Raw genomic sequence first — 23297 nt, 5'->3', positions numbered from 1 at the left:
TTTGTCTTTTATAGAAACTCTTACAACTGCGTCCACTGATCGGCATCGTATGCACCGCATCGTCGGCAAAGCCTACATGCGATGCGTACCGATGACGTCATAACTCTCATAAATGATAAAAATTATGCCTTACTTTGTATTATAAAAGTAATGTTTGTCATGGAAATGAAAAATTAGAATTGCATTTTAATAAATAAAACGTTACAATAAATGTAACAAAAAGAGCAGTTAGCAGAGCGTGGTTTCGATCCACGGACCTCTGGGTTATGGGCCCAGCACGCTTCCACTGCGCCACTCTGCTTGTGTAGTTACAGCGTGAAATATCAGTGCTATATCAACGGCTGATGCAATATTGTAAAATATTGATCTATATAACTAGTGTAACGTATGATGTATCACATAATATGTATTCGAAACTAAAATGGTACAAAAAGAATAGTTAGCAGAAGGGCACTCACGCCTACAAAATGTGATTCAAATTATATAAATGGTCACATATATAATAAAAATCCAATCAGCTTTGTCTTCCTCTGCGGAGATCAAAAGATTAGGGGCAATTTATAATTTAATTTCAGTGTGGCAACCGTCGTTGATAAAATAGGCTGATATTTTACACCAATTTACCACAAGCAGAGTGGCGCAGTGGAAGCGTGCTGGGCCCATAACCCAGAGGTCCGTGGATCGAAACCACGCTCTGCTAGAAATTATTTTTGTATGATTTTAGTTTTGAATGGATATGTGATACATCATACGTTACACTAGTTATAAAAATCACCATTTTACAATATTGCATCAGCCGTTGATATAGCACTGATATTTCACACTGTAACTACACAAGCAGAGTGGCGCAGTGGAAGCGTGCTGGGCCCATAACCCAGAGGTCCGTAGATCGAAACCACGCTCTGCTAACCCCTCTTTTTGTTACATTTTTTATTCAAATACATTTGTTTTAAACAAGCTCCCCACAGCCTCCCAATACCGCTTAAACTCCTTTAAGCTAGAATCTGCAGTAGATACAACCATGAAAAGACCGCAACACTGAAGTCCCAGGGATATGAAGGACTCTCTTGATTTCCGCAACGAAATAAATCAGAAGAAATTATTAGAGGAGAAGAAAAAGAAAACGGATATGTGATACAACATACATTAAAGCACTTACATATATCAATATTTCGCAATATTGCATCAGCCGTGTATACACGTCTGATATTTTACCGTGATCCACCACAAGCAGAGTGGCGCAGTGGAAGCGTGCTGGGCCCATAACCCAGAGGTCCGTGGATCGAAACCACGCTCTGCTAACTACTCTTTTTGTATGATTTTTGCTTCAAATGACTATATGACAGAGTATAATAATCACACATAGCATGTTATATTATGCATAGATCACTATTTTACAATATTGCATTAGCCGTGTAGATACATGTCTGATATTTTACAGTGATCTGCCACAAGCAGAGTGGCGCAGTGGAAGCGTGCTGGGCCCATAACCCAGAGGTCCGTGGATCGAAACCACGCTCTGCTAACCCCTCTTTTTGTATCACTCTAGAATTAATAACAAACATTTTTTTAAATATTTCTCTCATTTATTTACAAATTACTGCGACAATGTCCAATAGTAATTTTGAAACAGTAAAAATATAATAAAATTTGTATTGTATGTCATTTCCTTCAGGAAAGGTTTTTAATAAATAAATAAATAGGACTTATATTGTGTATCTCGGTGTTCCTTGTTCATTGTGGAATAAGTATAATAAAATTTTGCTTCGGTCCGTTAATATTTCCCTTAGGAATTCGGTGGGAGTGATAAAATTTTATTGTCACTCACTTGGGATTCCAAAGATTTTGTTGAGACTTCATAACTTTTTTTTACGAAGATAAGCTAAGCTTGCTTAGAAGTAAGCTTAGGATATATATATTCGTACGCCTGACGAAAATAGTAACTTACAATTTTAAAACCCTTTTTTGAGCGGGGAGATTCATCCCATGTCTTCTCCCGCCTTAGGTGAGGCGAGAGGGAGTGTTAGACTCTCACTGACTATAAACTACCTCGTTCCTACTCTTGCTTTTCGAGCCGGAGCTCTGGTAAAACCGCTAGGTAGTCCACAGCTCCGGATCCCCTTGTAACCCTAGATGTTGGCTGTTGGGTCACAGAATATGGTAGACATTAATAAATTTTTTATGGAATAAACGAGCAGACGGGTCACCTGATGGTAAGCGATCAGCGCCTGCCATGGACACATGCAACACCAGAGGAGTCACAGGTGCATTGCCTGCCTTTTAAAGAGGAGTACGCAGTTTTCTTAAAGGTTTGAAGCTTACGCTTATTATCAGGTCCATCTGCTCGTTAATTCCATAAAAAAATACTAATAAATTGAGTTTTGGTTCAAAGGACCAAAAACGGCTTATGCTACGAAACTAAATTAGAAATTACATTTTTCCGTGTTCTAAGCAGGTACTTATATACCTGCATAACGAACTACACATCTACTACTTAATTTAGACTGCACAGTTGGCGCGGTGGCTGGGCTGATGCCGGGTACGATTCCCGAATGGAACAACACTTTGTGTGATCCACAGATTGTTGTTCCGGGTCCGGGTGTCATGTGTATATGAAATTGTATGTTTTTTAAATATAAATAAAATATTAAAAAATGTAATCCTTAAAAACAATAATAAAAATACTGAAATGTTTTGCCAAAATACTGTCATGCTATTTTCTCTTTTATTTCAAATGGCAAATTCATAAAAAGTAAATTTTGTATTCCTACCTCTTTGATGTTTTGTGTTACAGAAAAAATATTTTATCATGGAAGATTTGAACGTAAAACAAAATGGCCCACATGAAAACAATTGTTTTATGTAATCGACACTTTTCAGAGATTTCATGGCCCTAATGAAGATTAATTGTTTTCACAAAAAAGGTTTATTCAGACACGTTTGTAAAACGTATCCCTGAGGCCTTTTCATTTTTGTTTAATTTTTAAAACGTTATAATTTGTTTACCTTTACAAATAGAGCTGTGGGCCTTATAGCATATATGTATAAGCTCACCCCTGTATCTCAGTTACCGGCTAAGCAGAATCAAATAAATATTTTTTAATCGATTTAGTTTATTTAGCTTTTTTGGGTCAAATTTAGTAATTAGCATTTAACCCCTTTCCTGACGTATCGGTCTGATATTTGGTACGGTCTGGTATTCTGGTTCTTCTAAAATGTTTTCTCAATAATAACATAGTATACATTTACTGAGCCTTCACTAACATAGCAAGAGGCTCAGACCCTATTATATCAGGTAGGTGTAAAAATGAGTCCTAAGTAATAAGTAACAGAAAACTAGTGGTTTCAACTCAATACTTTAAAGCAACTAGCTACTTCTACATACCTAGTAACAAAACAGATACGATATACCATATTCATGACTACATAATATACTACATACACAAGATTATGATACATCCATTAATCTCACACTAGCTCATCAATTATTCCTCTTCAAAGCTACCCATACAATAGTTTCCGATAGCACAACAGAGTCTTTTGAAATCCTATCGAGCCCCGAATCAAAAGTCTTCATGCATAAATAAATCAAACCATTCCATATATCCATCCGTATATTGAAATTTTAATGTTATCTGTCTGTCCGATCAAATATAGTATCACGCTCTTTATTCCCGGAGGGGTTAGATAGAGGTACCGACAATGCACTCACGTTTCCCTGTTTAACTCCTTTAGGGAATTGTATGATGTGATTATTTTATTATGTTATGGCTATGTTCAAGTATTTGTTTATTTAGTTTTGCACTTGAAGCTTCGCCTGGCATACTTACTGCCGCACTAACAGACATATTTATTTTAATGATTTTTTAAACTATTTCTTAATAACAATTTTGTATCAAAAATAATTGCTAAGGACTGGGTTAAGTAGCCATTAAGTTACTCTGAGTACGGCAATTAAACCTTTAACCACTTTTTTAATGAAGAAAATCTTCCAATTACTTCACCCGCCTTGGGCGAGCCGAGAGGGAGTGTCTAGCTGACTAAAAACCAATGCGTTCGGGCTTCTGCTCTTTGAGCCAAAACCCCGCTAGGTAGTCCACAGCTCCGGATCAGACCTTTAACCACCTTGTACCACTAGTGGGAAAATCACATAACAGAGTAGTTTCTTAAACTTGAGCTCTTTAATGGATTATCATGACAAGACTTCTGTTTGTATCAATACTCAGCGTACCGTGAAAAGCCAAAAAAACCCAAACCCTAAACCCAAAATCCTCGGTAATCGCGCATAGGACACCTCGTTTAATAAGACAACCAGTATAATAAAACTATCCGAAAATAATCAGGCAAATAAAAAAAGAAAGGTCCTAAAGGTGTAAATGCCTAAACCGGCGCTAGGATCTACCCCAATCTGTAATCCTTTGTGGCAGGTTCAAACGATATAAGCCCATTTGTACCTTTAACCCGTTTAATTTAATCCAATAAAATACCTTGTTAGCTAACTTTTGTATTGGAAATTGTGATATAAACTTTGTATCGTTTTCTTTTTATGTATTTGGTAGACATTCATTACATGTATGTCTATGTTATTACATATTGTAGTTATTTACGTGAACTCGTAACTTCTAGAATAAAAAAATATTACTTATGTATTAATTTATATACTGCACGTCGCGGGCTCGCTTCCGGCACCGCGCCAAAAAGTGATAATGGCATTTTCTGCATAAATTTCTGGCTGTTGGTTCTCCTAATATAAAATAAATAAAAATTGTCATATATAGATCGCACTCAGGAAGTTTAGTAGTGTATCACCCCCACCACAGAAAAGAGAAGAAGAGATAGACATAGTATACCGCTTGTGTGTATCAGAACCAGCGGGTTAGAGGCAAGCTTCTTCTCTGTTCTGTGGTCACCCCCGTGCCTCGAATAGCACGTAAAGCCGTTGTTCCTGTGCCTGACTTCTCCTGTGTGACCTGTGTTTGAGCACACACTTGTTCACTATAATATCTTCTGCATAGTGGGCTCGTCTTGTTAGACAGATTGGCCACTGTGATCAAAATACAAACAGATTTAACTTGTCGTGTGCCGAAACGCAGATCCACGTGTGACACAATATATTTTCTATTATTGTCTTATATTTTATTAATTCGACCTATATAAAGTATTGATAGGCCAAGTATTATCTAGAAAATTATAAAGGAGACTACAAACTTTATTGAAGCAAGTCTACGTTTTGCGGTTATTCCTAATTTAAACTTATAACGAGATTTTCCAGAAATAACCCGTTATTTTTAGATTTAATCGAGTTTCAAATAGTTAATTTATTGTTTCATCAAATGAACATAATAAATGTGGGTAGTGGCATATTTCACGTGAGCTCGTCCAATTTCGATAATTGTTCTATTTTTAAAAACATTTCGATTCGAGCGGTCGATGTGTTATGACGTGTTTGGGAAGGCTATTAATTACCTGACACAGTAAATTAATCAGGAATCAATTCGGATAATAAATAAGTTTTAAGTGAGGGAGAGCCATGTTTCGGCACGAATGGGCCGGCTTGAACAGTGTGATATCACGGCCTCACAGAAAACCGACGTAAAAAACGCTGGCGATGTGTTTCGCTATGCGTGAGTGAGGTTACCCAAGGCCCAATTACCTTACCAATCTTCCCAATTCATAATTCCTCAACAACCCCTAAATTCCTAACCCCCAAAAGCCCAGCATTGCACTTTTAACGCCCCTGGTGTTTCGGGTGTCCATTGACAGCGCTGATTGCTTACTATCAGGTGAAAAATGTAAACCTCTCTTTAAAAACCTACACAGGTACATCGCTAAATTACACGAATATTCATTTATGCAACTTTTTTTAAAAATGCATGTAAAACTCAACGTTTGAGGATGATAATCCTGTAACTTTTTTGGAAATACAATAAAAATCCTTAACTCAAAAAACATTTAAATATAATAAGCGGAAAGGTAACACAAGAATAATTTTAAATTGTCCAAATGAAAGCCACTGCGATGGTAATGTTACACAATTAAATCAAAGGGCAAAATCGAGTGTCAGATTACACGGAACGGTCGAGACTAATTGTTTGTGGACTCAGTGTCTCAGTGTAATTTCATTGTTTTTGTTATTAACTGTGTTCAAATGAGCTAAATGGCAAATGTTCCTAGTGCGCCTCAAAAAGCCATTTGACCACCATAGATTGGGCCCAGTACATACTTAGTATAGACCTAATCCGGAGCTGCGCACTACCTAGCGGGCTCTCACCTCGCCCAAGGCGGGAAAATTCATTAGGTAATATTCCCCACCCAAAAAAAAGGGCAACTATGCCATACTCCGATAGAGACAATTGGAAAGTCACATCACATACTTTTTTTTTAACTTTAGATTTTTTTCTATCGTCGTATGTCGTAAGTGTGTTAACAAATATCCTAGTTTACACATACAAAACACGTAGATCCGTAAATCTGTGATATCAAAAACAAGTCCCTGTACAAAGATATGTACTATAACTATATAGGTATACAACCTTTGTCTAAAGTCAAACTACTTGTGTGTGTATGTATAGGGCTAATTAACTCGTTCCCCTTATTACACATAACATAATAACCCAAGAACGGTGAAATGTGGGTTTACATACATTTCTGTCTATCCCTTTTGTCTATACACATTATGATTATACATAGTAGGTACATGAAAGCAAGAATTTTCGCTAACATAGCTACACAGCCCATTTTAAGGGTGCTGTACCACAAGATATGTGTTATGTAGCTATGTTACGAAGATAAGCTGTGAAACTATGTGACCGTTTTCACTTAATGTACCTGTGCGAGTACGATGTGCTATGAAGCTGTGCTGCCGCAAAGTAGCCGTGTTAGGAAGATGTGCAACTCGAGCACGCGATGTATCAATAGTAGTAAACACCCTAAATCACGTAGGTACAGTCAAACACAAACAGGATAATAACAAAACGCTGATTTTTAAGTATAGATTTTCAATCAGGTATATAAGTAAGTTGCTAACTGTTTCCTTTGCCTATCCGGATTATGAGATTTATCCGACCCGAAACGGGAAGGCTGTGCCCAGACTGCTATCAAGCGGTTTGTTTATTTAATTTGACGGTTATTGGATTATTGATCGATATTTTCTATTATTTACATATTATTTTTAAAATTGTTAGTTTGTGGTTTGAGGACCGTGCGAGAATTTGCTTAGTCATTTCACTTTCAGTTAATTATAATTATACTGACAGTATGAGCATTTACGAAACCTACCCAAATATTCTTATGGTTGGCAAAGCATTTATTTCAATTAATCCTAAATAAGGCACTTTTGAAACGTCAAATTGAATTGTCCGTCAGTCTGTCTTTCAGTGAAGAAGAACGAGCAAGAAACTCCATCGTTACTCTTTTTAAAAAAAGTTTTTGTTACAATTTCTCTGACATATTATTTGATCATTTACCTATTTATTTATTTATTACATTTTGCACTGGCTTTGACTGAAAGATTAAGTACCTAGTTAGGATAAGAAAACGTTGGGGTGGTACTAAAAGATAGATAAGATACAGAGCAGAAGATAGGTAAAAGAAGAGCAGCTGAGGTGTGATAGCTCTTAAGTGAGTTTAAATGAAATCACAATAATAATGTTCAAGGGTTTAATTTAAATAGTGTCTAATATATAATCATTATATTAATATACTATGAGCTTAAGCAATACTGAACAAAACAATAAAATTTACAAGTGAAAACCTTCATTACATACAATAAGAAATTTTCAATAAATTATTGATTCCGTTTTATTAGTGACGGTAACAAATTTTGGCAAAAAATTAAAAATAATATTTACAATGAAAATAAAACTTTAATCAATAAATCATTTGGGAATAAATTAAAAATGACGATGATCATTACGTAAGTAATCATATAAAATTTTCATAATGTAAAATTTATCAAAAACTTTTCTACCACGCTTTAGTTGATACAAAATTCCAAAATGTCGTTTACAGCTAGGTATGTATCAATTCCTACACCTAGTAAACTTTAGTAACAGTTTGATAACATAGTGTATTCGTCAATTCCCATCGTATTGACACTAAAACATTCTATTGTGTCCAATTTGTCTATAGGTACATTGAGATATGTAAACAATTACCGACATTCATACTGTAAACTGTCGTCATATTTATCGGAATATTTTCGTGAGCTTTTCAATGACTTTTTCGTAAAAAGACGCGGTTACTGACTGATAAACACAACGACACTTTAACTTACAACCAAGAGAACTCGAATAAAAACTCAATACATACTAACTCTATGGTTACTCAAATCACACAACGCTTATAGTTACGTAAAGACTAAAATAAAAACGTCTATGGAATAACATGCACAGTCTTTGACTACTTCAGTCGATAACCAGCAAAAAGCTTCTCGAAAATTCTCGGCGAGGTCGCGGCCCTCAGAGGGAACTCGTGTCAACTGCAAAACCTTTCACTGGTATATTATTGAGATAAAAATTACAGAAAGTCAATTTCTCTATCGTCAATGTTGCTGAGATTACAATTGGGGCAAACTCCGTCAGGCCACGACCTCAAAAACGTCCAAAATTAGGCACCGTGTTTGTGAGAAATTTCCAAAAAAATATCCAAAAAAGAAAATGGCAGCTGTCGCTTCGTTGTCGCATAAAACTATTGGGTTCTATGACACGTCACACCGTCATACGTCGTTTGTAATCTCATATTTGTGACTCCGTACTTAAAACGGTCCAATAGGATCCCCTACTCGATAAATATCACGTTTCGATTAAACTAATCGTTTGCTTCCGACAGTCCAGCGCCCGAGGTACAGGTATGTCTAGAATGTCAATTTGACGGAAGCTAGGTAAACGTTTAAAGCCAAAATTATATCGAACCGTGAGTGGAGCGTGGCCGCACACAGTTGAACATTGATTTACCCACGAGAATGCTTTAATTTGTCCTAATAAATAAAGCACACCTATCATATCGACACCGAACTACGAAGGAACGCTGGACGCTACAAACATTCAATAACCTTTACTAGTTTAGTTTCTCGTTCAATTCTTCTGTCGTTCTCTAGAGTCCTCCCTGCAGACGCCCCGAGGGGGGGAGTCCCTGCCCTTGTGGCTGACTTTGGAAGCCTTGCGGGACCGCTTGAACTTGGCGACATCGTCTCCGAACACATCTCCCGTCCTGAGCGCGGAGATGAGGTCATCGAACTCTCCCTTCTGTCCGTTGGTGAGGGTTCCATCTCGGGAACTGTCGGAGTGTCCGTTGCAGTCCGCGTTACCGTTGGACTTGCCGAGAGATTTGCCGACTGAGCTCAGCAGACTGGAAGCCTGCTTCCGTTCCATCGTGCGTTTCTTGAGCTGAGGGAAATATTGAATTTTAACATTTTGTACTTTTTACAAGATCAAAAATCTATTGAAGAAAAAGAGATTAATTTATTAGAAAGGAATTGTAAAAAATATATAATGTTAATGTTCCAGACCTCCTGTTCATGTCTAGTGCGTCGCTCCTCGTCGTCCCGGCGACGTCGCGCGGCGTCACAGTCTGCGCGCGCGTCGCCCAGTTGCGTGAGGAACACGTCGAGCGCGCCGAACAGTTGCTCGGGCGACGCGGACGCTTCCTCGCCGAATGCGTGCGCGCACGCTTCGAGACGACTCTTCATGTCCTGGAAAGGTGTATTAGGTTTTAGTGTTTATTTATTTATAAAGTTAGGTTAGGTTTGGCCACCGGATAATATATGAACCAATTGAACCAACTCGATTGGAATGCAACCAAGGCCTCGCAGAAAACCAAAGTGAAATAAAGACAGCATTGTTTTTTCTGTGTCAGTGAGGTTATCCCAAATCGCTAATCTTCTTGGAATTCCTCTTGTTTCGGGTGTCCAAGAGCAGTTCCGATTGCTTACCATCAAGTGATCTTTTTGTTCGATTGCCGCTTTATTTAATGTAAAATCTACATACCTGGAACAGATCTTCAAGCTGCGTGAATGAGCAGACAGCGTGAGCGTGGAAGTCCCTCATGACAGGGAGGAACATGTCGTTGTGTGAGCGGTTGGGGAGCGCGGCGTGGTACTCCAGCTCCCTCGCGACCTCCCGGAGGCCCGTGCGGAGTGCTCCCACGTCCTTCTCCAGCTGTTCCACGCATACCTTGGCCGCTGCACGCACGTGAGGCAGGTCCTCTTCCAGAAGCAGGATGTCTTTGAACTAAAAGAGAAAGAGAAATATTGAGAGAAGTTAAATATGAGAGGTTACTAACGTTATCTCGAAAACTTTTGAAGATGTATTATGAGCTCCGTTGTGCCTCGAAAATAGACGAGTATCCCCGAAAATTTTACATAATCAATTTTTACAATAAGAGATTGTTATCAACAGAATTCCATATTGTAACGGTAATTATACACACCTGTGTTTCAAGCAGTTCAACGAGGTAATGCAGGAGTGTGGTGTTCCGCGACACGGAGGACTTGGTGTCCGCCAGCTTGTTCAGCGACGACAGACGGAACCCTGACGCATTGCCTCGAGCACCCCTGTAACATGGCACGTAAGTATTTATTATATTGGTATTTTGTTATGTCGTGGTTGCATGTTATGGTAGCACTGTGGGTTGTTGTTGTTGGTGTATTTCTCTATATTTTATAAGGTAATCTCTGAAAGCCGAAATTAATAACCTATCTTAATCCAAAATGCGTGGATTTCGATCGATTTTTGACTTTGCTTGACATAGGTTAATAATAATAATTTCGGTCTTTCTTCTTCTCTCGTCATGAAGACAATGTAACAAAGTGAATTCTAATTTAAAATATGATTAAAGAAAAAATAGACAAAAACATATTGTGAGAAATTCTTTTTTTTAAAAAAAACGTTGCCCCACATTAGGATTTTCTCCTGTGTCGTGGGTGCGTTTACAAACATACAATTTCACATGCACCTGACACCCAGACCCGAAACAACAATTTGTGGATCACACAAAGAGTTGCTCCGTGCGGGAATCGAACCCGCTACACGTTGCACGGCAGCCAGTTGTCCAGCCACCGCGCCAACCGTGCAGTCAATTATTACGACCCCCTTTGAAAAGGGTGAATAGAAAAAGATTGTTAGAATAGATAGTAGTAGGTACCTGTTCATGTAGTTCCCGAGCGCGAGCACGACCTCGAGCAGCGCGCGGAGCCTGCGCGAGCGCGTCATGTCGCGCGCGGCGCGCAGCACGACGGCGGCGCGCGCCGTGGCCTCGCCCGCCGCCGCGCTGAACTTCTTCTTGAACAGCAGCAGCCGCACGCGCTGCGAGTAGTGCGGGATCCTGCAAGCAACAACGTGTGGAAGTTAGCGTGACAAACGGTGAAAGAAAACATCGTGAGGAAAGCTGTAGGGCTACTCCGGTTCTCGAATGCGAAGTTTCGTTTAATCTTCGGTCATAGGTTTTATTGATTTACTAATAAAATTACTTAAGGTGAATGTTCCGAGCTCTTCATGGCTCGTTTCCCGATAGATGGCGCTGAATTGAACATTTTCAGTTTTATGTTGTTTTGAGTGTCATTGGAACAATATTAAGTAACAGAAATAGAAATGCGAAAATCAGGCATCCAACTTTATCGGAATAAGTCAAATTATCGCCTCAAAACCCATCCGATTTGCCATAAAAGCGAAATATTAAAATCCAACTCTGTTTACAGTCATTTATACACACATAGACATAGCGCCTACTTTAAAATCAACCTTTCTTCAAAATTAACCACTAGATGGCGTGCATTTAAAAGTTAATAGGCTGGTACCTGTAGAAATTATGTCTTGGGGATTAGGAACTAAAGAACACCATCTGATGCTATTATGTTCTAAAAATAAAAGGTATAAGTAGTGTTATATTTAGGTACTAAATAGCATAAAACAAAGTCGTTTTCTCTGTCCCTATATCCATATGTATGCTTTCTACACTAAGGATTTTGATGCTGTTTCTTTTAATCGATAGAGTGATTCAAGAGGAAGGTTTATATGTATAATACATGTATATTATAGTAGGGAAACTGATAATTTTGCACCCGTGCGAAAACGGGGCGGGTCACTAGTTTGGGAATAAAATGAATGTCAAACAAGCAATGTAAGACAGTTTTATTTTATTATCTTATACATTATTTAATAGAATGTATATACTAACCTGCAATTATTACAAGTATTTATGTGACATGAATGCTTGATACGTGACTGATTATTAAAAAATAATCTCATTCAAAATAATAATTCAAAACTATAATTCATAAACAAGGCAACCAGAATAATAGATTGCAATCAAAGCGGAAAAATGTTTGAGAATATCTAAGCATCCATAATCACTATACTACATAAGGAAATAAAAAAGCAACAACTTTCCTTTTTGTTTTTCAGAAACCTTAAAATAGGTCAATGTATTCATATCACATTATGAACATTATGTTCATTACGACGAGTACACCATTTCAGTTTTCTGACATCAAAAAAAACATTACTGTAAACATTGATAATGTAGATTCTAAACGCACTACTATAATAGTACAATAAAAAACATTTGTCGTGTTGTTTTCACTCATCCTTCTTCATTATTGCCTGGAAACTACCGCTACACAGCTGCTGCGAAAGAAAATTACTATAATTAGTATATTTTGTGTTTAACTTTTGATGTGGATGAAAACAATATCCCACAAGAAAAAAATATAATATAGATTGAAATCAATGGAAATCATAAAATAAAATAAAAAAAATTGTGTACCTTTCATACCTAGGTATACATTTCGCATTTTTTGAACATGTCTCAAAACTATTTCTGGCAGAATACATTCTTTAGAAAAGTGTATTAACTTTGGCATCATATTGCTGATAAAGTCATTATATTATCTCGACAAACTTCTATAACAGTCAAAGGTTCATTGACTGAAATAAAACATATGAAGTAGCATTTATCCATGTTACTGACACGCATTTGTCCTTGAACCTGAAATAGATTTAATATTATAGTAAGAAGATGCTAAAATAAATTATAAAGTGGACATGCAATAGAATTTACTTGATAGTAATATTCATGCTTTTTATTCATAACTAGAACATTATTATCCAATGATAGAGCAAAATTGAAAGGAAATCGTTTTTCTTGGTATGGTCATGTGAAGAAGAGGGATGAAACGCATATTACTAAAAGAGTTCTAAGTTTACATGTAGATGGCTCAACAACTGATGACTATACGTACTTGAAAACTAAAGTTTGTTTACAATGAAGCTGGCCACAACTTGAGTTATAATTTACAGGTTTACTATCTTGTCGTCCACATGTATCCAACTGAATGCGCTTTTCACTCGTTTTGACGATTTACGGGCGCCTGAATATTCGTGGCGTTGATACGCCAGCTTTCTCGTAGGACCCCGACATAGTAGGTACCTAGATGTAAACGGAATCCGAAATACACAAAAACTAATTATATACAAGACAATATTATGTTACTTTTATAAACTCAGTACCTATTCGCATAAAATTGAAACGAAATTATAACAAAACCAGATCAAATCGCTTGTAATTGCAGCAAAATGTAGTCTCATGTCATGAAAATTATTGCAAAGTAAATATCCATACCATAGATAAAACAGAATTTATTAAATACGTTCCGAAATTCAGAAAAATTATAGCAATAAAATTTTACTTACCCAAATTATGATATAACATCAATTGAAAAATCGCTGCAGAACAACCATAATAAAATCATAAAATCGTATTACATAATTATACTCTATTTACTATAACATTAGAAATTTAAAGATACTTGTTTTACCGTCCGTTCAACTGATTTTGAGTGTATCGGAACCAAGGCTCGGATACCGGTTAAATTTTCAAACCGTTATTATGTACTTGTACGCAAAACCTTTACATTGGGTTTCGTTCGCGAAACCGGTTTTTTTAAACCGGTATTTGGAACAGTATTTTCATAAAGGTTTTTTCGGATTAACCGGTTTAGAGCAATAAAAACCGGTTAATACGACGCACATCAAAGAAACGCCGCGCGCTGTTCAGCTTATTTCAATAATAATATTTCAACGCGTGTACCGACATGCCCCTCGTCGAATAAACCGGTTAATTTAGGTTAAAATAAAGTTCTTTAATGTTCATGTTCTTAAGAAAAGTTCGGAGGAAAACCGATATAAACCGGTATTAACCGGTATATTTTAAACCGGTTCCGAGCCTTGATCGGAACGCGCGGGATTCATGTAGCAGACGCAATATAATGTGACAAATAATACTAATGTTTGTCCGTCCAAAGTTATTTGTATTACTAATCTGAGAAAACAATATAATATCGATCGGTGATTTCTAATATGAGGATTTTAGTTTGTAATAGCCAGCTAAACTCACGGGCTGACTTGCTAATATTTATTAGTTGTTAGGTATTTTTATTTTGAAATAAAATTACTTACTTATAAACAACATATACTACAATACTTTGCAATAATCATATTAAATTGGAAAGAAATACATACAAGAAATATTACTTCGAATCAATGAATTTTCATTGATCAAAAACATACAAGAAATTCCGCGCGTAAAGCCTAGCGTAATGCTACGCAAACTCTTCGAAATGTATTTTATTTCAAGTCAACCATCTGATGGTACTAAATAAGTTTGGCAACGTGTCAAAGGTCATGTTCGACGGAACGGCAACATCGTATTTAGTCTACGAACGAATTTAAAATTTTTTATTGTTGCCAGTGACAAAAATAATAACTAACGCTAACATTTTTTTCACACACGACCACAATGTTTTATATTTTCGTTTACGATAGTTAGTTTTAAATTATTGTAATGTTTTTTAATGAAAACCATTGTTATAAAATTAGTAATGATTCTTCAAATTTACATTATCGGGTGCACGCCATCTAGCGTTTAATATTATAACCTATTGCACTAAAACTAGTAAAAGAAATGCCAAATTTTTCACGGTTTTCATGACTGTTTTTCTCCATATATAATGCGAATTATTTACCAAAAAGTTATATGCAGATTCTTGACCGTACAAAAGTGATAAAGTGATTAGTTTTGTGCAAAAAGTGTCTATGTACGGAGAGTATACCGTGAACGAAAAATGTATGAAAAGGCGATCGGAACATTCACCTTAAAATAACGTTTTATTTTGAACTAGCTACTTCCGCGCGGTTTCACCCACTCTGCTCGGCTCCTATTGGTCATAGCGTGATGTTTTATAGCCTATAGCCTTCCTCGATAAATGGACTATCCAACACAAAAAGAATTATTCAAATCGGACCAGTAGTTCCGGAGATTAGCGCGTTCAAACAAACAAACTCTTCAGCTTTATAATATTAGTATAGAAGTATAGATTTCATATCAAAATCTGTCTATTTATATTCATTTCATTCGTTCAATTTTGTTCACGAAACTTCGCAATAATACAATAAGTTTTTTCTTGAATTAGGCTACTCTAATTGCCCCCTGGACTTATAATTTAAACCTTGAGCAAGCGTGGTGATTAATGCTTAAACCTTCTTCGCATGAAAAGAGACATTTTCTCAATTGATGATGATGACGACTTTCTAATCATTGTTCACATCCACAGCATATACAAAGCTATAGATAAATCATTAACAACCGCGCAAATCCCCAATTTTACGATTTTCATGGTACACTCACTTGGATATCTCATAAAGGAACCGGTCGGCCCGGGCCATGCTCTCGAGCTCGTCCTGATGTTCCTCGAGCAGCGCGGCCTCCTCGGCGCTGGGCGTGAACTTCACCAGCTGCTCCACCATGTCGATCGGCAACTGCTCGCCGCTGTCCATGCGGAGGATCGCACTGGAATGAACATTTATTTATTTATTTATTTGAATAGAACGGTACAAACCAATAACACAATATTCAACACCTTGCAAAAATTTTAAAATATAAAATTTAGAAACTTACTATAAATATTAATTATTAAATATTTATCATCCATCTCTTTCGCAAAACTTCAACATTCCGACAAAAATAATCTTTCACTCGAGAACACGTCACACTCTGGCTTAGAATCCAGGAATCGGTGTAAGAGTTCCATAGCGCGCGGTAACGGAGACTTAGCTCGACTGACTGTTCTGAAAGATGGTATAGCGAACAACAACAAAATAGTAAGACTTCACTACACAGTATAAAACAAAGTCGCTTTCTCTGTCGCTATGTCAATTTGTATACTTAAATCTTTAAAACTACGCAACGGATTTTTATGCGATTGTTTCTAATAGATAAGAGTAATTCAAGAGTGTGGTTTATATGCATCAAATATAGCCATTGCACCCATTCCAAGCTGGGGCGGGGCTCTAGTTTAAATATAAACTTTCCCTGCATAGTGAGGAAACTTTCCCATACATGTCACTTTACGAAAAAGCAATCAGTGGATAACACAAAAATAATTGTGTCCTGAGTGATTTGAAATTGTGACACGGAACCATTCTGTCTAGAACTCTTGTAAAAATGGACATATACAGTTGACAGACTTGGACACACGCGTATTAAATAAAAAAACACTAAAGGAAATGATTGCGCAACCAACAAGATTCGGTTGCCATCAAAAACTTGGTTACGCTACCAAGTTGACACCAAGTGTCATAAACCCTCTATACAAGTTTGCACATTTAATTATTAGTTGCTCTATCTGATTGTTACATGGTATCCTGATGAAATAGGGTTAAAACTCACCGGCAAATCTCCTCGTCGGTCATCTTAAGTTTGGACAGTAGGATGGTACAGTTCTGTGCGCGGCGGCCGTCGATCACAGTCAGTATCTTGGTGCGCGGCTTCGAGCCCAGCTGTCTCAGGTCTTCTACTGAGCCTTCGTTCTGTGGAGGAAGACTTTTTGATGAAAATACGGAAAAAATAACAACACATATTATTAAAGACTGTTGTCTCTCTGCATCACTCCAAGGTTGACTGGTAGAGAATGCCAAATTGGCATTAAGTCCACCTTTGTATAATGTTCATAAAGTGTAAAATAAAATAAATAATAAATAGCATGGGCAGTCCTATAGGGTTTTATTGTGGTATATTTATTTATAAGGCCACTCAAGACATGGTCCCACATGATCTTCACAGAAGTTATAACAAATCACGTAAAAAGTAACGCACTTTAGAAGTGTTGTAACCAGCATACACTGGTCAGGTGCACAACCAAACAAACTTAAACTTGAAGCCAAACTTTATAAATCACTAGCAAACTTGGCGAGCTCTGTTTCGCCACCAATGATTTTCCCTGTTTTCCTGCCTTTCTCTTGAAATTTTTCCTGATTTTTCTTTCGTTCGGTTCGTGCGTTCTGGAGTTATATAGTCAGGAAAGAAAACCCGACTTATTTTTATATAATTTAATTATAAATTAAGACAATTATCAAAACTGACCTGAACACCATTCTTCTGGTACGCGCAGAACATTTTATCAATGGTATGCAAGTCCATAGCGTTGTAGAGCTTAGTATCGTCCAGCTCCTGCCAGATGGTGCCATGGAGCTTGGTATCAGGCAACTTGCTCCAGTTGAAGCTCTTCAGTGGATTGCCAGGAGTTGGCACGTTCTTCTTGGCGCGGGGTGGAGCTATGGCGGGCGCCATCGGTGCCATGGGCGCTGGTGGGGGAGCGGGTGCGGGCGGCGCTGGGGGTAGGGGGGGAGGACACAGCGCGGGCGGAGGGGGAGGGGGTGGTATGGAACACGTCTCGATGACTGCGCTCTTTAGGTTGCTCACCTGGAATGTGAGGTGATGGTTTTTAAATGAATGTTATAATTATAACTATAACTAATGAAGTATGGTTGTGAATGTAACAACGTGAACTGCTGAGTTTATTGGATCTAAAACAGTATTGTACGCTAATTTCAAATTTATGACAAACCGTTGTCGTCAGTTCTCAATGTTGAGCAAAAATTCGATATTATCATTAATATCAAAATAATATTACACAATCCACATACCTTAGCATCATCTGGTATGCTTCCCTCACTGACTAGTTTCTCAAACCTGGCGCGTTCTGCTCTCTCCTGGTTCAACTGTAGACATAAAACGTTACAATATAATAACTATAAGCAATTTGCATATTAGGGAAAGTTGCATAATTATTTCATATCGTAATATGTAATATTTTGAAAACATCCATTACTGAACAAAAGTTTATTTCAAGAGTTTTTACTGATTATTATTACCGGTTTGCGTAGTATTAGATGACTGTATGTTACGTATGAGAAAATTGGTGTTTATTCTACATTTAGAAAAGAGAAAATATGCATTATTGAGTCTGGCTGCTTTGTAACAACTGCTTAATCTTGCTCCAGGATATACCAGCTTCCACAAGCCTCACTCCTATGATGAGATGAGAGCCCCCCCCCCCCTGTTACCTGTTGTTCGAGCGAGTGCGCCCGCGTGGCGGCGGCGCGGGCCCGCTCGGTGCACTCCATGTGCGCGGCCGTCTCCCTCTCGAGCCTCTCCTTCAGCCGACTCACCACTCCCTCCAGTTCCTCTCTCTCCTGACTCTGCTCGTCCAGTTGCTTCTCCTGTTAGTTGGTTAGGAGTTAATACATGCATGTGTATGGTTGGTGGGGATTATTAATTGCGGATGGGGTAAGTGTGCGGTTCTGATGAGCTGGTTTTTGAGGGTTCTTTAAATTTGTCGGTCGCTTTAAAATACTAATTTCGTTTATCCAATTACATACACCATTTGTTGATTGACAAATTTTATAAGTGTACCTATGTTTATTTATTTAGGACAAGTAACAGTCCTAAATAAATAAATAAATAAAATTTTACGTTGTTGTCAGTGATATTTGTTTTGATCGAGTCATGTGAATAGTGTATTACTGATAGATATCAGTCGAACTCAAAGTAAGTGCAGTGCAATACTGCTTAGTTCAATGGCCTGTAATGCTTAGCAGAAATAAGCTAAAGCGTCACGTTGAGCAAGCAAAACTGCAATCTCAGACATGTGTCTTTTTTCATAGTCGGCAACTGTTATTAGTTCGTTCTCATTGATCAAAAGGGCCTTCTGGACATTTAGAAAAATCCCAAAACCTTGAGCTTATCAGAACCATTTAATTGAAGGCGTTACCACCCCGCACATTAAACCACTTGTCTCAATAAGTGTTGTATAATGACATGTATGAAAAAAATATTATTAACCGTCCCATATCACGATCATTGCAATTTAAACCTTATCCTGTTGGGATAAGAATCAAAATGTATCGTGATATGCAACAGCTGTTGGACTGTAATGAAAATGATTTAGCCTGTAATGAAATATTATTATTTTAATAGCGAGTTTGATTACCGCTACCTTTTAAGCTCTTTTAGGCAGATGTTGTTGAAGACTGTTTATCATACGTACCTACCTATTCGTGAAGTAACTAAATCTGATTTCAGGTAAAAGCAATGTAATCATCTAGGTAACTTAAACCTACTTAGCGATTTGACAACGATACTAGACCTTTAGAACGATTTTGCTTTACGTTTAATGAAATCAAAACAAAAGCGCGTCTGACGCTCTGATTGGCTCAAGTGAACCCAGCAATCAGAGCACTCTCCCTCTGATTAGTCTTTTGATAGTAAAATAAACAAAGCATGAAGGAAAACAACAAAATAAGATTAAATGTCTTCCTTAACAAAAGAGCGACCTCTTTTAGACGAAAAAGCGATGGCAAATACCAGCAGTTGAAACCATAAATTAGTGCAAAGGCCACCCTGATCTCTCTGCTTGAATGATTGACCGGTAATCAGCATGCCATGAACTAATCATGATTGAAGCGTAAAAAGCCTCTCTTCCTGCTAAAGCGCATGAAAGAACACCGTCTGTATGTCACTCTATCTCTTCTTCTCACTATCCCTATCTCTCTCTATGATACTGTATGTTTACAATATTATCGACCATCATTACTATTATTTTCTGAATCCCTTATAATATCACCATAAACAAACAATATTTCTTTTTTATTAACGATATCACTAGAATTCCTCAACATTCCTTTTCTCAAAGAAAATCTAACTTTATTCGTATAAACTTACCGCTGCAGTATAATAAACAAAATCTTCAACAACATCACAGTGAATAAGGTTCAAAATGGCCTACCTTCTTAGCGAGTTCGGTGGCGAGGTCAACATTCTCCTTCTCCAAGTTCTCCGCCTTCGTTCTAGCCGCCACCAACTCTTCCTCCTTGGCCAGGAGGTGCACTATCTCACCCACGTTGATCTCCAGAGGAGCTACGTCTGGGTCGTAGATCTGGAAGTTATAGTTAATTTAAATTAGGATTAATAATATAGTTGATTTGACTGCACGGTTAATTATTATTGACTGGGTAACCGATTGCTGTAAAACGTTAGAGCCCTTTATTCCCATAGGGGTAGGTAGAGGTGACAATTATTTTGCATTTTAACAAGTTATGCTGTTAGTTCCGTATAAGGTGGATATAAAGGTATCAAAGTGCTCAATAATTACCTACACTAGGAAAAGGGCAGTACTAGCGACAACTTACACTTTGTCGGGCCAGACCTTGCCAAGGTGTGACATTATTCGTGATTTGGGCGTTCATCACGACAATAAGCTTATCTTTGAAGCGCATATTGATAGCATTGTGAAAAAAGCCTATAAACTGCTCGGATTTATAATGCGTCTTTCAAAGTGCTTTAAAAACGTCAAGACACTTAAAATTTTGTACTGCACCTTTGTGAGAAGCCAACTGGAGTATGCATCTCAGATATGGAACCCGCGTTACAGCAAGTACATCGACCGCATTGAAAACATACAAAAACGATTTATCAAATTTCTCTGTTTTCATCAAAAGGTTCCATACCATTCAAACGATTATTTGGGACTCTGTAAAAAATACCATCTTTTGCCACTCGAATACCGGCGTAAAATTGCTGATTGCCTGTTTCTGTTAAAAATACTGAGTGATAACATCGACAGCCCCGAATTATTATCAAAATTTTATTTTAATGTACCAGATAAATTACTTCGTTTCAACCCGCCCTTACGTGTACCTCATACCTATACGAACTATAGGCAAAATAGTTATATTGTGCGAGCGAGTAAGCAGTTCAATATGATATGTAAGCAGCATGATTTGGATCCTTTCTCAACGAGTGTGACATCAGCCAGAAGGTGTTTGAGCCTCAAATTTTTCAAATAGCCTGCGAACTGTGCTTCAACCCTTTTTTCATAATTATATATATATTTTTTTTCTAGTTTGCTGTAGACTTAGTAAATATTTGTTGTTCTTTTTATAGCTTTGTGTGGAAAACTGTCTTTGTTAAAAGCTCAAAGATATCATATAAAAAAAAAACTGCGTGTGTTCACATAACGTCTAATTTCTACTCTATATCTATAAGTGAGGACTTGTAATTGGCTTTCTGTTGTCTATAAAATATCTCCTTTGTTAAGTTTTTATATAGCTGTAAGTCTTCCATATTGTAATAAATAAATAAATAAATAAAAGGATATTACTGAAAAATTCCGAAAATCCGAAAACAAACTATCAAAAGTGTTTGGATCCACTCGGTAATCGAACCCGAGATCCTCTTGCTCTATCATGCTCGACCAATCGACTCATGATCCGGCTTTTCGTACATTTGATTAAAAATGTAAGTAGTAGATTTCTTTATAATTAAAGTGATGGGGCGGCGCCCGCAGTACTAGAGAAGTTATAACCAGTATGCAGTACAAAGATCACAGTCCCAAACAGCACCCATACCTTAGTGTTATCGGAGGTGCTGCCCCGCTCGCTGCCGTGGTCGGAGTTGGCGCGGCTGCCGGCGGCGGGCTGCTGCAGGATCAGCTGCTGCACCACGCGGTCCAGCAGCAGCCAGTGCTGCGACTGCGGGTTGTACTCCACTGCGGACGAGATGATAATAGAAGATAGTAATGTAAGTTTTACTGTTGCACAATATGTGGCTATACCCTGGACTTTTGTAATTAAAAAGGACAAGGGATCTAAGAAAAAAATTGCTACTAACATTTTTAATTCAAATCTAGATTACGAACAGTCTTTTTAACAATGTAACTTCCAGAGAAAAGTAACAAACACAGATACGACTCAACTTAAGATACAACTCTATTAGTTTAAAGAGTGGTATGCATCTGGTATATTATTTTTCATTACATCTCCAAGTGAAGAAAATGGATTATTAAAAAACCAACTCACAAGGCAGCAACAGCAGATGCTCCAGCATGGACAGCAGGTGAGGGTAGGCAGCGGTGTGGCTGAGCTTCCTCCTCAGCAGCTCGAACATGGAGGTGGCACTCTTCGTGTCCACGTGCTCCTTGTCGAACCGCCGCGCCAGCTCGCGCTCGTCCTCGTTCCGAACCATCTCGAAGAACTCGATGTGACGGTCCAGAGTCTCGTTTTCGTATTTACGGAGTTTTTCGATTACTGGAAATTGGATAGAGCGAATTAAATTAAGTCATCATCATCATACTCATAGTCACATGGTTGGATAGTATACACTAAAATGCTATATATGGTGCAACAAAATGAAATCTGAAACTCAATCTTGTTGAATTTCAAAAAGGCTGTGAAATTTAACCATGGTGGCAACAAATGTAGATGATACGGCAGATTGAGTAATCCTGACCTAAAAACACGTATCTAGTTACGGGAATTGTTCCCAAAATATGTACCAGTAAAAGAGAAATATCAGGCAATATAGCAATGGCATACTAGTCTTAGGGTATTCTAATAGACAAAACATATTCCCGAATGAACACAGAAAGCCAACTGACCTGGTTGTATCCCCAACATGAGCAGTTCGTATCTAAGATGCAGTCTGAACTCCAAGCTCTCCTCTCCAGGTCCGTAGTTCAGGACTGCGTTGACGAAGGACATGATGGCAGTCTTCAGACCGAGGTCATCACGGTAGGCTCCAGTACTTCTGTCCAGCTCGTTCATTATGCTTTGGAACCGAGCTCGTTCGCCGGCATACTTCTGGTAATGGACCATTGCTTCTAGCACCTGGAGACAGTTTGGAAGTGGTTTGAGATTCCAAGAGTAAGAAGATTTGTAAATGTTAATTCTGTTATAGTATGTTTAATTTTAGAAGAGGTATGTATAGATTATCATGAATATTAAACCTGTAACAATAGGTATCGCACTTAACGTATTCTTCATTTTTGGAATAGGATTTAGTTCTGCTGTGACACAGAAGATACGCAAAATCCTTCTTATTTCTATCGTAAACAGTCTCTTTATACCTTGACTTAAAAAGATGGTCAGCCATTTTTGTACAACGTCGACCTTGTGGAGTGACAAATA

At 37.7% G+C, this 23297-nt stretch overlaps 1 protein-coding gene, 1 long non-coding RNA gene and 4 other non-coding genes across 12 annotated transcripts in view; 3 read left to right on the top strand and 3 right to left on the bottom strand.

Annotated features, from left to right (window-relative positions):
- Nucleotides 1-229: 229 nt before the first annotated feature.
- Trnam-cau (transfer RNA methionine (anticodon CAU)) lies at nucleotides 230-301 on the bottom strand. The gene has a single exon. It is a non-coding gene; the product is annotated as a tRNA-Met (tRNA).
- A 327-nt stretch (nucleotides 302-628) lies between these two features.
- Trnam-cau (transfer RNA methionine (anticodon CAU)) lies at nucleotides 629-700 on the top strand. Its single transcript has one exon. It is a non-coding gene; the product is annotated as a tRNA-Met (tRNA).
- Nucleotides 701-1229: 529 nt separating this feature from the next.
- Trnam-cau (transfer RNA methionine (anticodon CAU)) lies at nucleotides 1230-1301 on the top strand. Its single transcript has one exon. It is a non-coding gene; the product is annotated as a tRNA-Met (tRNA).
- A 152-nt stretch (nucleotides 1302-1453) lies between these two features.
- On the top strand, nucleotides 1454-1525 carry Trnam-cau (transfer RNA methionine (anticodon CAU)). Its single transcript has one exon. It is a non-coding gene; the product is annotated as a tRNA-Met (tRNA).
- A 6120-nt stretch (nucleotides 1526-7645) lies between these two features.
- Nucleotides 7646-23297, bottom strand: part of LOC118267631 (disheveled-associated activator of morphogenesis 1) — a 122976-nt gene continuing 107324 nt past the window's right edge. For 4 of the 5 annotated variants that reach the window (XM_050694340.1, XM_050694339.1, XM_050694336.1 and 1 more), the window contains 14 exons: nucleotides 22769-22997; nucleotides 22191-22418; nucleotides 21741-21880; nucleotides 20120-20269; nucleotides 18399-18554; nucleotides 17979-18053; nucleotides 17416-17754; nucleotides 16723-16862; nucleotides 15682-15843; nucleotides 11143-11322; nucleotides 10429-10552; nucleotides 9987-10229; nucleotides 9509-9691; nucleotides 7646-9386 (listed from right to left, as the gene is read on the bottom strand). In XM_050694340.1, coding sequence (XP_050550297.1) covers nucleotides 9075-9386; nucleotides 9509-9691; nucleotides 9987-10229; nucleotides 10429-10552; nucleotides 11143-11322; nucleotides 15682-15843; nucleotides 16723-16862; nucleotides 17416-17754; nucleotides 17979-18053; nucleotides 18399-18554; nucleotides 20120-20269; nucleotides 21741-21880; nucleotides 22191-22418; nucleotides 22769-22997 — 2661 coding nt within the window. In that variant the 3' untranslated portion in view covers nucleotides 7646-9074. The remainder of the gene's footprint in view (nucleotides 9387-9508; nucleotides 9692-9986; nucleotides 10230-10428; nucleotides 10553-11142; nucleotides 11323-15681; nucleotides 15844-16722; nucleotides 16863-17415; nucleotides 17755-17978; nucleotides 18054-18398; nucleotides 18555-20119; nucleotides 20270-21740; nucleotides 21881-22190; nucleotides 22419-22768; nucleotides 22998-23297) is intronic. The other variant, XM_050694338.1, reaches the window with a different exon arrangement.
- LOC118268078 (uncharacterized) lies at nucleotides 12113-13682 on the bottom strand. 3 transcript variants are annotated; one of them, XR_007705365.1, is made up of 3 exons: nucleotides 13238-13682; nucleotides 12763-12984; nucleotides 12113-12623 (listed from the first exon to the last, which is right to left on the bottom strand). It is a non-coding gene; the product is annotated as an uncharacterized LOC118268078 (long non-coding RNA). The 3 variants fall into 3 exon arrangements; XR_007705367.1 differs by having other exon boundaries at nucleotides 12113-12620; XR_007705366.1 differs by having other exon boundaries at nucleotides 12772-12984.

The sequence above is a fragment of the Spodoptera frugiperda genome, chromosome 6, assembly GCF_023101765.2.
Source record: "Spodoptera frugiperda isolate SF20-4 chromosome 6, AGI-APGP_CSIRO_Sfru_2.0, whole genome shotgun sequence".
NCBI lineage: Eukaryota > Metazoa > Arthropoda > Insecta > Lepidoptera > Noctuidae > Spodoptera > Spodoptera frugiperda.
This window is presented reverse-complemented; position numbering and strand designations above follow the sequence as displayed.